This window comes from Mirounga angustirostris, unplaced genomic scaffold (genome assembly GCF_029215605.1).
Source record: "Mirounga angustirostris isolate CCGP_5_RB_7025 unplaced genomic scaffold, mMirAng1.0.hap1 SCAF_9, whole genome shotgun sequence".
Lineage (NCBI taxonomy): Eukaryota > Metazoa > Chordata > Mammalia > Carnivora > Phocidae > Mirounga > Mirounga angustirostris.
Genome location: NW_026991717.1, coordinates 19,607,502 through 19,622,514, shown reverse-complemented (window position 1 = coordinate 19,622,514; position 15,013 = coordinate 19,607,502). Strand labels below are relative to the sequence as shown.

The 15,013-nt window shown below is 44.2% G+C and overlaps 1 protein-coding gene across 8 annotated transcripts in view; it reads right to left on the bottom strand.

Annotated features, from left to right (window-relative positions):
• Positions 1-15,013, bottom strand: part of LRRK1 (leucine rich repeat kinase 1) — a 123,985-nt gene that overhangs the window by 62,215 nt on the left and 46,757 nt on the right. For 7 of the 8 annotated variants that reach the window (XM_064569997.1, XM_064569993.1, XM_064569996.1 and 4 more), the window contains 3 exons: positions 12,582-12,753; positions 8,653-8,832; positions 8,093-8,241 (listed from right to left, as the gene is read on the bottom strand). In XM_064569997.1, coding sequence (XP_064426067.1) covers positions 8,093-8,241; positions 8,653-8,832; positions 12,582-12,753 — 501 coding nt within the window. Of the gene's footprint in view, positions 1-8,092; positions 8,242-8,652; positions 8,833-12,581; positions 12,754-15,013 lie in introns of those variants that run through there. The other variant, XM_064569999.1, reaches the window with a different exon arrangement.

The window sequence follows — 15,013 nt, the reverse complement described above, 5'->3', positions numbered from 1 at the left end:
TTGCTTTAGTATATAAAGCATTCGTCTTATTTCTGACGATGTATCTTTATATCTATTTGTAAATTTGTAAAAAAGATAATGCAATCTCCCTTTTCCAACTGGGATAAATGCCCTTTTAAAAATATATTCCGATGAGTTTCTTTTCTTTTTTTTTTTTAAAGATTTTTATTTATTTAACACAGAGAGAGAGCACAAGTAGGCAGAGCAGCAGAGAGAGGGAGAGGGAGAAGCAGACTCTCCACCGAGCAGGGAGCCTGATGTGGGGCTCGATCCCAGGACCCTGGGACCATGACCTGAGCCGAAGGCAGCCGCTCGATGAGTTTCTGATGCTTAACCCTTACCCGTTTGAAATTTATTTGTATGGTTACCAATGTCTATACTGATTGATAGGCAATTGTCTATACCGATATCCCCGGTTGCACCATTTGACACGGTTCTCATTCTTTCCTGGCTGTATTTTTCAGTTTGTCATTTAAGCTCAAGTAATAGTTTGACTCTTCCTGCATCTCTGTTTCATTCATGACTTTCTCCATTTGAACGAAGTACCAGCGGTTTCTATCACTGCTGTTTTGTATTCTGTTTTAAGAAGACAGGAGGAAGCCGGTCACGAACACCTTGAAAGGTCCCACAGCGTACTCGCTCGTTGGTTCTACCGCATCATCTGGCTACCCGACTTCAGGCTCTCAGGAGAACTAACAGCATGGAGAGGAGCCACGGGGAAAGCATCCAAACGAGGAAGGCACAAGGGCAGGGAAAGATTCAGTATTTGGAAACCAGCAAGAACAGACGCGTGTGGGATAATCAGCTAAATTCCCCACCAGGGCACAAGAAAAGCTGAACGGATGGGCAGAGGCCCGAACAGTCCCAAGTTTGCTTTCACAACTTTTGAGGGGCTGGTGAAAGGCTCTCTCTTCGTCTCCCACAAGTGAGTGGTGCCGAGGCCAGGCTCCGGGCGGTGAGTCGGCCCCTAGCGCTCTGTCTTACCCACTGGGGCACTGCTGCCCAGAGACTGCATCCTGGGGACACCGGTTCAGACCCCTTCTACACTGGCAGCTGTGGGCAGGGCGTGCGGGACCAAGAAGGTGGGGATGTGTGTACGTCCAAATGCTCTGGAAAGCATAAAACTCTGGAATAAAGACTCTTTGCACCAAGCGTTAGGCCGAACCTAAGACAAAGGTGCTCCCCAGAGCACTTGGGGTCCCCCAGGAAAGGCTGCTTGCCCATATGGTGCCTCAGGGGCTCTCGGGAGCATGCAGCCCCTGCTCTCGTTTCCTTGCAACTCTCACAACAGCCCCAGAAAGCCCTCTAACTGCTGAATGGAGACAGACACCATGACTATTCCAGGACCTGCTGAGACGGCCTTTCCTGGCATTTCTGAGTTTTCCTGCTCCTTTCTGGGCACGCCAACATCAAAATGTTGCTATTTCTCATGGCAACAAAGCAAACATTGACAGGGCTCTCGCCACGAACACGGCCGTCTCGTTAAAATGTTCAGGCAAGAGTCTGGCAGCTTTTAAGAGGGGCGCCTACCAACAGGAGCCAAGGAACAGCTCCGGCCAGGTCCGACTTGGCTTTGGGTCTGCTCTGCTAAAAGTTGTGTCCAGACCACGTGGTGTGGGCTCTCGGAGACCTTCCTTACCAAACGCCAACAAAACCGAAGCCACCTGTTCCTGCCAGGGGAACACTGACGTGGGCTTCTCTGCAGTTCCCCCCGTTGGTGGGCAGAGGCAAGCTCTGGGCAGCCTGGGGACCAGGGGATGCCTGACCCAGAGGCACGCAGGAAGGTTCTGAACCTCCCTTGGCGGTGGCTTCCACCGAAGCAGCAATTACATTAAAAAAACAAAAAACAAAAAACAAAAAACCTAGCTGGTGGAGGAGGAGGCTAGAGCATAAACACAGCAAAGACAAGATGACTAATTCAGCAAGGTCACTGCCTCCAAAGCCAGCCAAGCCAAGGGAGCTCTCAGGCTGCATACACAGGGCAGCAAATCACCCTTTGAATGACCGCCCTTGTCTACTCTTCGGAACCCAAATGCCGGGTCAGACCCACCGCACACCTGGGAAGGTAACAGCACTCACCTCTGGTTCCTGAGTCATCGTTCCTGACGGCTGGGTCCCTCTGGGCTGCCTGAGTCCCTGTCTCCTGCCAGCCGCAAGGAATGTGCTGTCACAGGTTCTAGATCACAGGCAGCCAGACACACCCACTGCCAGGCCCTTGCCTTTGAAATTCACGTGAATAATAAAAATACCACCTGCTTTGGGGAAGCCCAAAAAGGCCTCATGACTCAGCCTGCCTGTAATTTCATTTTCTCTTCTAGGCCAAGGAGAAGAAAAGTAACATTGTCTTTTCTTTGTCTTCTCCTTCTAAAATGCAATGATCACTCTTATGCTCTATCTTGGCAAACGTAGGAGGAATTGCCCTGTGGAAAAGGTGGCAAACAGAGATGCCAATCATTTCTGCTTTTAACCTTTAGCCAAGAAAATCAAAGTCGCCGGCTCTCAAGCTTGGGTGTGCACTGGAATCACCGGGGGAATTTTTTAAATGAAACTGAGGCAGGTCCCATCAGAGATTTAGATTCAGTTAGTGTCAGGTGTGACATGAACATGGGTGTTTTTAAAAGGTCCCAGGGAGTCCGTCACAGAAAAGTGTGACAACCACTGATGTACTTGGGAGGGATAGTTCAGGAATCATGAAATGGGAAAAGCCCTGAGTTCAGGAGACTCAGGTTCTGGGCTGAGTATAACTGTTTAGTAGTTGCTGTCCTTGGACAAGTCACAGGATGTCTCTAAACCACAGTATTTTCATCTGGAAAACAGATTCTATTGCCTGCAGTTCTTACCGAGGGTCTTATAGCGATCAAGTAGGAAAGAAAGTGTTGGGAAAAAACACCAAGCACAATATAAATGTAAGGGCTGCACGATCACTATTTCCTTTTACAAAGTGAGGCGGATATTTATTATTTATTGTATGTTTACTATCAATAAGAATGACATGTATCATATGACCTCACTGATATGAGGAATTCTTAATCTCAGGAAACAAACTGAGGGTTGCTGGAGTGGCAGGGGGTGGGAGGCATGGGGTGGCTGGGTGATGGACATTGGGGAGGATATGTGCTATGGTGAGCGTTGTGAATTGTGCAAGACTGTTGAATCACAGATCTGTACCTCTGAAGCAAATAATACATTATATGTTAAAAAAAAAAAAAGAAGATAGTAGGAAGGGAAAAATGAAGGGGGGGAAATCAGAGGGGAGACGAACCATGAGAGACTATGGACTCTGATAAAGAAACTGAGGGTTCTAGAGGGGAGGGGGTTAGCCTGGTGATGGGTATTAAAGAGGGCATGTACTGCATGGAGCAATGGGTGTTATACGCAAACAATGAATCATGGAACACTACATCAAAAACTAGTGATGTAATGTATGGTGATTAACATAACATAAAAAAGAAAAAGGTTTCCCAGATCAAAAAATAAAACAAACAAAACACCGCAACTTTGCATGTTCAGTGTCACTTGCAGCTTCCAAGGGATGCTGGGGTGGAGGCTAGAAGGATAACTTCACAAGATACGCTGAACCTGCCCTTGTTCTCTTTGGCCACCTTGCTTCCAAGATGATTGTATATTCTCCCCTAAATAAACTAGGTATTTAATCTAAAAAAAAAAAAACTTTAAAAACTTTTCTTTAAAACTAGGAAATTCTAGGGGCGCCTGGGTGGCTCAGTCGTTAAACGTCTGCCTTCGGCTCAGGTCGTGATCCCGGGGTCCTGGGATCGAGCCCCGCATCGGGCTCCCTGCTCCGCGGGAAGCCTGCTTCTCCCTCTCCCACTCCCCCTGCTTGTGTTCCCTCTCTCGCTGTGTCTCTCTCTGTCAAATAAATAAAATCTTTAAAAAAAAAAACTAGGAAATTCTTTAAAAACTAGGAAACCGGCAAGAATAAGAGAACAGTTAAAAGGAAATAGCAAGGGGCGCCTGCATGGCTCAGTCGGTTAAGCATCTGCCTTCAGCTTGGGTCGTGATCTCAGGGTCCCGGGATCAAGCCCCACATCGGGCGGGGCATCCTCCCTGCTCGGCGGGGAGCCTGCTTCTCCCTCTCCCTCTGCCTGCCGCTCCCCTTGCTTGTGCTCTCTCTCTTTCTGTCAAATAAATAAATAAAATCTTAAAAAAAAAAGAAATAGCAATAAATATAATACAAAAAGATGGAAGTAATAGATCAGTATGGCAGGTCCCACACAAATGTGAATTGAGTGGACTGCTCAAAGACATACTCTCAGATGGGATGAAAAACTAAATGCTGTTTATAAGAAATACACCTAAGATAATGAAAAAACTGAAGATGAATGTCTGGGAAAACCTGTACAACACTGATGCAAAGAAAAAGAATGCAGTGTGGCCATATGAAGAGCAGACAATTCTAATTCTAAGGACAGAAGCATGATTAAAGCAGGCATTTGACATCATGAAATAAGTCAAAATGGGGCATAAAGCCATTAAATAGGCCTATAAAGCAAAAACTTATAGAACAATGTGAAGAACTAGAAAAAGAATCAGAAGTAGGAAATACATATGTATATATATACATATATGTATATTTATAAATATGTATATGTGTACATATTATGTGTGTGTGTATTTCAGATTCTGATAAAGAAAGCTAGCACAAAATGACAACATATGAAAGACCTGCATATGCAACTGACAAGATAAAATTAGAGGAAAAAAGAAAAATGTTTAACTCAATAAACCTAAAAAGAACTCCAATAATAATAGCTATCATCTATTAGGTACTTATCATGTGCCAGGCATTGGTTTTAGAATGTTACAACTATTACCACATTTAATTGTCAAGTATCCTTCCAAGACAGATACTTTCTCTCTCTTTATTTTTCTTACCTCTCAGATGAGGAAACCAAACTCAGAGAGGTAAAGTTACCAGATGAAGGTCTGGAGCCCAGATGAGACTGTGAAGTCTCATGCCAGGGCCTTGCCTTAACCACATCACCCAAAAATACTCAGAGACAAATAAAATACTCAAAGAAGAAAACATGAAGGTTTTAGTACAGATAAAAGCTAAAGTTAATGAAATAACAGACAGAACAAATCATAAAAAAGTAAATAAAATCTAACAAGTCCTTTGACAAGACCACTGGAACATGTAAATCCCTGGCTGGTCTGATTAAGTTCAAAAGAGAAAAAGTAAAACTGTCCAACATCATAAATGTAAAGGGAAATATATCATCATCATTCATTATATCAACACATTAAAGTAGAAAAGCTAACTGAATATATCAATAGCTGCCAAAGAGAAATTTGACAAAATCCAGCAATCTTTCCCAATAAAAACTCTTAAGCAAAAAAGGAATACATGGAAACCACCTAAATCTAACAACAGTCTACTTACCAAAAATCTACAGCAAATGCCTATAAATTGCTGAGGTCAAGACCTTTAAAATCAGGAACAAGAGAGATGCACCTGCTATCCTCATGATGATTCAACTTTTGAAGTTTCTAGTGATACCATGAGACAGGAAATAAAATAAGTTATATAAATATTAGAAAAGGAGGGACAAACCTATTTGGAATTTGCAGATGACTTGATCATATGCCTAAAAGTCTCAAGGAACTCTTCTAAAAACTATTAGAATTAATAAGAGAAGTTGGTAAAGGGACTGGATAAAATGTAAATAAACAAAAGAGCTTTTCTCCATACCAGTAACATTGGGTTGGAAATAGAAATGGAAAAGAATCATAATCCATTCACATAGCGGCAAAAACAAGAAAGAGGACACAAATAAACATGGCAGGTGCAGGTTCTTTAAGAAGAAAATGATAAAATCTCATTAAAAATATGAAAAATAATATAAGATAAATAAAATACAAAATCTTATGAAAGAACATGGAAGCTGCACAGAGTCATCATAGGAAATGCACAAAAGTTAGAATAGATGTCTAGTAACAGTCAAGATATTTTCAAAGAAAGAAAGCAAACAAGTAGAAAACATGCATTAATAGGCTGTAAAACTTAAATGGAACATCTGTTCTCAAAACAGTATGGCATTTACCTAGAAACAGATTAATAGGCCAGTGGGCCAGTACAGAGAATCCCAAAATGCATACAGATAGATACTGGGGAAAATAACATGATGATATTTCAATTCAGAAGGGAAAGGAAGCTAGAAAGTGTGCTAGAATAACTGATCATCCATCTAGAAAAGATGAAAGCTAGATTCTCTCCCTCATACCTCACATACAAATAAATATCAGAAAAATTAAAGCTTAAAATGTAAAAACTAAAAGAAAAAAAATATTGTGAGATACTCCAGGAGGAGAATATTTCTATAAAATTGAGGGGGAAATGACTTTCTTACATAACCCAGATGCCATAACGAAAAAGATGTTTGATTACATATTCTTATATCTTTGTTATCACAAAAGATAGCAGACAAAAGAAAAATAAGGGGTTGGAGAAAATACTGGAACATGTATGATAAAAAACGGTTTAAAATCTGATATACAAAAAGACCCTCCAAAATGAGAAGGAAGACATGACCAATGCTTCAGGAAAATAACCAACAAACAGTAACAGGCAACTCACATGAAGGGAAATGCAAATAGTTCATGAAGATAGGACAAGATGCTCGATATTGTTAATAATAATAGTGTGGACATCAAAACAAGAAGATCTCATTTCCAGCCAACAGACTGATAAAAATTAAAAGGCTCCTGGATATCTAATGCTGGCCAAGGTGTGGGAACAGAGATTCTCACATAATGTGGCTGAAAGTGTGAATCACCACAGCTTTTTGGGGAAGTGATTCCCAAACAATCCACTTTGGGGACTTTGATCTACAGAAGCAAACAGCCTAGAAAATCAGGCTATATAACAAGGGGCAAAACCCAGAAATAATCCAAATGTCCACCAATGGGAAAAGGACTAAGCTACGTTCCCTCTATAGATTTAAGGCATGTATTTAAAGAATGAGTTGTAGCCACAGTGACTGATCTAGAGGGAGTCCATGATAGAGTGCTAAATTTAAAAAGCCTAGTTAAAGATGATGTAAATAACACAACACTCTTTTTGTTATTAAAATGGAAAACTAACTAAAACTATATCCTGCATATTTTTCCAGTTTTATTCAGATATAACTGACATATAATAGTGGGTAAGTTGGGGGGCGCGTGGGTGGCTTAGTTGGTTAAGCATCTGCCTTTGGCTCAGGTCATGATCCCAGGATCCTGGGATCCAGGTGCATCTGGCTCCCTGCTCAGCGGGGGGGGGGGGGGGGGGGGAGGTCTGCTTTTCCCTCTTCCTCTGCCCCCCTCCCTGCTTGTGTTCTCTCTCTAAGAAAATCTTAAAAAAATATTGGGTAGGGGCGCCTGGGTGGCTCAGTGGTTAAGCGTCTGCCTTCGGCTCAGGTCATGATCCCAGGGTCTTGGGATCGAGCCTCGCATCGGGCTCCCTGCTCAGTGGCAAGTCTGCTTCTCCCTCTCCCTCTGTGATCTCTCTTGCTTTCGCTCTCTCTCAAATAAATAAATAAATAAATAAACAAATAAATAAATAAATAAAATCTTAAAAAATATATTGGGTAAGTTGAAGGTGTACAACTTGTTGATTCAATACACTTATATATTGCAAAATGATTACCACCAGAGTGTTAGCTAACACTGTATAATATCATCTAGTTACCATTTCTTTTCTGTGGTGAGAATACTTGAGATTTACTCTTTTAGCAACTTGCAAGTATATAGCACAGTATTATTAACTATAATCACAGAGCTGTATATTAGGTCTCCAGAATGTATTCATACCCTATGACCAACATCCCCCCATTTTCTGCCCCCTCCAGCCCCTGGCAAATCATCTACTCTCTGTTTCCAGGAGTTTGGCTTTTTCTGATTCCATGTAGAAGTGTGACCATACGGTATTTGTCTTTCTGTGTCTGACTTATTTCATTTAGCACAACGCCCTCAAAGTCTACCCACGTTGTTGAAAATGGCAGGACGCCTTTCTTTCTTGTGACTGAAAAATATTCCATCGTAGATATGTACCACCTGCTCTCTATCTCTTCATCCACAAGCAGTGGCTACTCACCATTTTCCCTGGACAACTGCTGGACAAGGCACTAGCTTCGATGAAATACTTCCTGAGGAGATGTTTGCTGGGGTCAGGACTGTCCAGTAAGATGTAGGAACAGAAAAAAGCCCCGTGCCGAAGCAGGAATATGGCGATGTCTTCGTTTCCTAAAGGACAGAAAATGGCATTCAGATGTAGAGTGTGTCACTGCTGTCCAAAATGGCAGACGCTAATAGGCGAAACCAGGAAGAAAAAAGTAATTGTGCCGGTGGACCTTCTCTAGGACTTCCCTTGAGGTGGCAAATTCCTGTTCGTGACTTTTTGTGGGACTCTGCCCTGTGGAGCGCCTCCTACTGTGGTCCCATTTGCCACAGTTTGCCTGTCACTGAAATCCCCTTGCAGGGGCGAGTGGGGCCAATGAAGGAAGGTGCAGACATTTTGAAAGAGAGACAAATAACAGAATTTGCAAGCGTCTCCACACAGGCACTTTAAGAGCTAGGGGTGAGGGGGAAGACAAGGTCCTCCATCTCCAACGTGTGAGGGTTCCCATGGGTGGGGCTGACGGGGGGGGGACCCACCTGACTTGATGGCCGCGTACAGGGGTAAGCGCACGATGACAGGAAACTCATTCTTCCTGACTGCGTAGCTTTCCGGGTCGGCCCCGTGCGTCAGGACGAGGAGCTTCACCAACCCCAGGTGCCCTCGCTGACAAGCCAAAGCCAGCATCCAGTTCAGCAGCCGCTGGGGGCTGCAGGGACCTGGCAGGAGATGACAGGACAAAGGGAAGGTGCCACTCAAGGGTTTTGGTTGTTCCCATTCTGCTCTCCCCTCAGACTGTCCCATTTCCAGCCACAAGTCGCTTCTGTCAAGTTGGTAGTGTTTTCTGGAATAGTCCCTCTGAATTGCATATGCCATTTTCCCACATCGTTATAAACCCACTTGCTCATCACATAATGCCACGTGAGGAAAAGCAGCATTCACAACAGCATATGCGGTACGACTGTAACTGGATTAAAAAAAAATGCACGTGTGGAAATAAGACTAAAAGGTACTACCCCGTGTTGCAGTTATATTATCTCTGGGTAGTGGGGATTGTGACTATTCACCTCACCCCTTTCCCCATCCCCAGCCCTGACCTCATCCCCAGAGTAGCATTACATACAGGGACATGGCCTTTGGAGACCAGCAGCTTAGGGTTAAAATATTTTAGCTGTGTAATCTTTTAAAGATTTTTTTTTAAATTTTTATTTATTTGAGACAGAGAGAATGAGAGACAGAGAGCATGAGAGGGAGGAGGGTCAGAGGGAGAAGCAGACTCCCTGCCGAGCAGGGAGCCTGATGCGGGACTTGATCCAGGGACTCCAGGATCATGACCTGAGCCGAAGGCAGTCGCTTAACCAACTGAGCCACCCAGGCGCCCCTTAGCTGTGTAATCTTAAACAAATTTCTTAACTTCTCCCTAACTCAGTTTACCTATTGGTAAAATGGGACTAATAGCATGCATCCTCCCAAGTTTAATGTGAGGATTGCATGACATAATGTATGTCAAGTGCCTGGCTCAATATATTCTAACTCATTATTTGTCGTTATGTTTTTAGAGTACTAACACTTTAATGCATTTCTAAATTATCTGTGAGTACATATATTACTTTCAAAAATGAAAGAAAAAGGCTTTGATGAAAGAAATAGATCTAACTACCCAGCCTAAAACTTTGCAAATTACTCCCTGCAAGAACCACTTACTTAATTCCAAGAGGAAATAACACTTAGCACACTGAAGGAACAGGGACAATGTGGGCTGAAGTATTACAATATCTTCAAGTTCAAAGTAATGCAACATCTTTTGGATGTAGCAGCCATGGAAAAATGATCTCATCCTCCATGCTGACACTTCCAAATTGCATCATAACATTGTCTCATTTCCAGAGGCTGAGAGTCCTTAGGAACCAAAGTGCTCCCAAGCACGGAGAGAGGGACCCTCCCCTCCATGGTAGGAAATTGACTAGGAAACAGGGGTGAGGTCAGGTTGGAAGAAATGAAAATCCAGCACAGAGGGTGCCTGGCACAGTGCCTGGGCTGCAGCAGATGCTAAATAAATGTCCCTTCTTCTCCCTCTGATTACTAGAATTAACAACTGAAAGGAGGTGGTGCTCAAACAGATATTAAAAAGTGATCCCCAACTGGCTTACAGCAACAATACCTAGAGAAGAGAAATCCAGTCACCATGCTGTAACTTCTGTTGAGGTTGGATGTATACCCGTCTGAGAAGGCTGTATTAGGCTATATTTCATAGCCATGATTTTAATGTGAAGAAATCAGAGCTCAGAGAGGTTTGGGAACTTGCCAAAGGTCCCACAGTTGGTAAATGACAAAGTCAAGACTTAAACCCTGCAAAGCTAAAGGATTTAGACACTTGAAACCAAAGGGTGCTCTCTTAACCATATGAAACCCCTACATGTATTTTCTGAGGCCCGAATCCAATGATACTCTGAGAGAGCCCCATTAGGGTCTCCATCTTTCTCTTCCTCCTTTGCTCCATCTCCGCTCAGCTACAGAGACCAGACATTACATAATGACGTACCTTAAATGACGTCCACAACTACACAGTGATGTGCCTACCTCTGTGAGCTTCTCATCTCTCTTCTCAAACCCTCCCTTGTTCTCTAGTTGTGTCTCATACGTCTTCTGGTCTCAGACTCCTGACAGTGGCTGCCTTCCCTCCGGTTCGGGAATTCACAGGGGCACACACTGTTTTGTCCATCTCTGCACTTCCTGCAGAGTCCAGAACAATGCTCTGGACTCCTTTGGTCCTCAGTAACTCTGTCCCGAGTTGAGGTGAAGATAGGATGCCCCAGGAGCATGCTCAGGTCCAGCCAAGCTCCCTGCTCTGCAAAAGTGGGCAACCTAAGCCCTTTCCTCTCTTGTCTGCCAAGTAAACTCCTATCCACCCTGCAAAACCCAGCTCAGATGTCAGCTCCTTATGAAGACCAGACAAGACCATTCTCTATGTGTAAATACTTCACTGTGTAAATACTTCAACCTCAGCATGGTTACACTGCATGGAATTACTCCTTTCTGCTTTGATTTCTCTGCTTAACCAGGAGCTATGCAAGATCTGGGATCACCTTTTTAAAAAGTCTCCATGTCTCTCAAGTTCTGCAGAATGCCTGGTAAGGCATTAGTGAGAGACTCATATGGTGAATGCTCAATAAATGTAAACTGCACCAATTAGGTCATGAGCCAGCTGGTGCAGACACTTTGGGGCTACAACAGAGCTAATCTTGGGGATCCCTGAAGAGAGGAAGTCTGCCTTCAGGGGCACCCAGGCTCCTCCTTGCCCTCCTAGGTCTGGCTGCACCCAAACTACACCTGTGGACCATAACACGGTCCTGATTTCTATTCTCCTCATTCTCCTTCCAGACACATGAAGAAAGCACTGGCTTAGAACCAAGTCTGAGCATAAATCTACTCAAAGCACACTGTTGGACAACCCCCCGACAGGACGGCTACATAATCGGCTACAGGCCCAATGCAAAATACAAAGGTGAGCCCCTTGTTCAAAAAAATATCAAAAATTTCAAGATGGCGACAGTGGAGTGTTGAACCAAGCGTGGGCCTTCTGAGTGCAGGGCCCACACCGTTGCACACCAATGAAGCTGGCCTTGTTCAAATAAAACCCTAACTCCCAAAGACCACCGCTAAGGTAATGCCTTATGAAGAAATGAGCTACCGAGCCACAAAAAGGCACGGAGGAACTTTAAATGCATATCGTCAGGTGAAGGAAGTTAATCTAAAAAGACCACAAAATCTATGAGCTCAACTATATGACATTCTGAAAAAAGTCAAAACTACAGAGACAGTAAAAAGATCCATGGTTGCCAGGGCTGGGGGTGTGGGGGGCGCTAGGGGAAGGGAGGGATGACTCAGTGGAGCCCAGAGGACTTTGAGGGCAGTGAAACTGTTGGGTATCATACACTAACGGTGGATACATATTATACATTTGTCAAAACCCACAGAATGTACAAACACAAAGAGGGACCCCTAATGGAAACTCTGGACTTTGGTTGGTAAGAATGTCTCAGTATTGGTTCCTCAATTGTGACAAGTCTATGATACTCATACAGAATGTAAATAATGGGGGAACTTTTTGGGAGGGGAGGTATACGGGGGCTCTCTGTACTTCCACATCAACCTTTCTGAAAATCTGTAACTGCTTTAAGGATAAAATCTATTAATTTTTTTTTTAAAAAGGGACATAGATCCATATTCTTTACCAAGTAGGGTGTGAAAGAATTTACCTCCTGAGCTCAAGGGAATGAGATGTGGGATGTGGCTCGACTGTCAGTTTGATGGCCCAGATTTCTGGTTCTCCTGCTTGGTGAGAGTGTAAAGAAACAAGTATTTTGAGGGAAAGCCGCCCCCTGCCCGCCCCCACAAACATCTGTCTGTTTCCCAAGAAGGGGTGATTCCTGAGAGGTGGGCAAGGAGCTCACGTCCTGGGATTTACCTGGCAAAGACTCGAGCAACTCCTGCACAACGTCAGTGTGCCCAAAATGTGCTGCCACCACAGCTGGATTGTCATCGGTGGGCTCGGTGGGCAGCTCCACCCGTCTCTCGGTGAGAAGGTACCGGACGGTCTCCAGATCGCCATAGGCCGCCGAGATGCTCAGAAGCTGGCCCTGGTCAACACAGAGCAGGGACAGGACTTCAGTGAGATGGGTGCTGTTAGGAATGGCCCAGAGAATCAACTGGACATGCTTCACCAAGTCCACAGGCGAGCCTGGAGCTGGTACCACGTGCGGCTGTCGAGGACTTAAAATGAGGCCCATGCAAAGTGAGAGGGGCTGGAGGTGTTAAATGCCACGCAATTTCAAAGACTTAGTGCAAAGCTGTCAACTCTCTTGTCAATCATTTTTATATGGATCACACGTTGAAGTGATCTTTAGTATATTCAGATCAAATAAAATATACTAATATTTCATCTGTTTCTGTTTACTTTTTGAATGTGACTGCTAGACCATTCGATATAGATGTGGCTCCCGTTCTATTTCTTCGGGACAGCACCGCTCATGCCCTGAGCTTCATGAGGATGGAGATCACGTGAGTGTCCCCATCTGAAGCAGTATATTAATACGTGGACAAGGAACATGGAGGTTCAGAGAGGTGTCGTGACTTGCCCAAGATCACACAGCTAGAAAATGGCTCTTGACTGTACAAATGACCCTGACGTTTCATGGGCTCGCTAGGTCTGCAAAAAGAATGCTGGGTTGGCACGTACAGAGTTTGACTGCGTTACTGAAACTTTAAGTCCTCCTGAAGCTTGGCTATTTCCGATGGACTCGGGCATCCGCGGCGTTCGAGGCGGCGGATGCAGAATCGATGCACGTTGGAATGAGGCGACCTGTGCTGTGGCATTGACGGAGAACCTACTGTGTGAGGATGCCAGGGGCAATCATGACCTCCATGAGTTTACAGGTGAGTCTGGAATCTGCATGAAACAGCCACAAGCAAGCATATTTTACTCCTGATACAGGTGTATTAGGAGTCACTTTCGGGTGAGACAGGCAGGGATGGGACAACAGAATCCCAGGGATGAGAACTGATATATTAAGCTCTTATCATGTGCCAAATGCTGCATGGAACATTTTATTTGCATGGTCACACTTCATCCTGATAACAGTCTTAAGAGGACTGTATCTGTTGTTGATTAAAAAAAAAGAAAAGAGCTAGTTATTTTACCTGCAAAGCGAGTCTATTTGGGAATAGCAGAGGAACTGCAATTCAGGACAGGGAAACTATGGTGAACCATAGGCAAGTCTGGAGAACAGAGTCGGGGGGCTTGCTTTTGTAAGGGAAAGGAGGAAGCTGGGAGGGTGTTTTACTGAGTTCCTTTTGGCTGGGCTGTTGCTGGGCAAGGAGAAATTCTTCCTTCCTCCTGCTTGGGTATGGAAAGTAAGCTTCTCCTCCCTGGGGAATGCAAGGTTTGCTTCTTAAGGTGAGTGGTAATGCATGAGAACTTGCCCTGCAGGGCTTCCAGACTCCCATTATATTTATTTATTTTATTTTAAATTTTTTAATTTTTTTCAGACTCCCATTTTAAATGAGGTTTCCTTTATTTATTTTCACACTGTGTTTCCATCTTGTGGGTGAGGAGGGATGGGAGGGAGGGAGTTTACAGTCTGCAGAACTATCCAGGATTTGAACTGGGGTCTGTCTAGCCAAAGCCTAGGCTCCATTCTGTCCAAGACTTCCCAGGAAATGTGGGACTTGGAGGGAGGTCCGGGTTGTGCAAGTGAAGTGAATGAGCTGGCCATGTGAGGTATGCATTCAATATGACCAGAAAAGAAGAACCCACTGGCCTGCCAATCTGCCCAGGGTGTGGCCCGTTAGGCCTGCCATTCCAGGAAAGCACTTGCATTAGGGAGAAAAGCCACAAGGATTGATTAAATGATTCACCACACACAACCAACAGTTGTCTAGACTCTAGTGGGTAAGAGGCTTAAAAGCCCCATCCTCACAAAGTGGTGATGCCATAAGAAGTAACCCAGAGGCCAAGAGGGACCAGAGGGCAGGAAGGGTTGGGCTGGCACCTGGCTAGAGACAGCCCAGAGGCTCCACAGCATGTAGTTATTTTCATTCAAACAGCATAGAAAAGTATAATATAAAAAGGAGGCCTCACTCCATGCCTCTCCTTCCTAACGCCCTTTTGCAAAGGAAACTGCTCTTACATAGCCTTCTAGAATGTGTTCATCCATATTGACACATGGGTAATCCCATGTGAAACCACATGTTTTCACTTCATTCATTACAACTTTTATTGGCATATAGCAACCCTACAGAAAAGAACACACATTGTGTGTTCAGTTTCATGAACTCTTACAAAGTGAACACATTCATGTGATGGACACCCAGACCAGGGACGCAAGATGATCTGTTCCC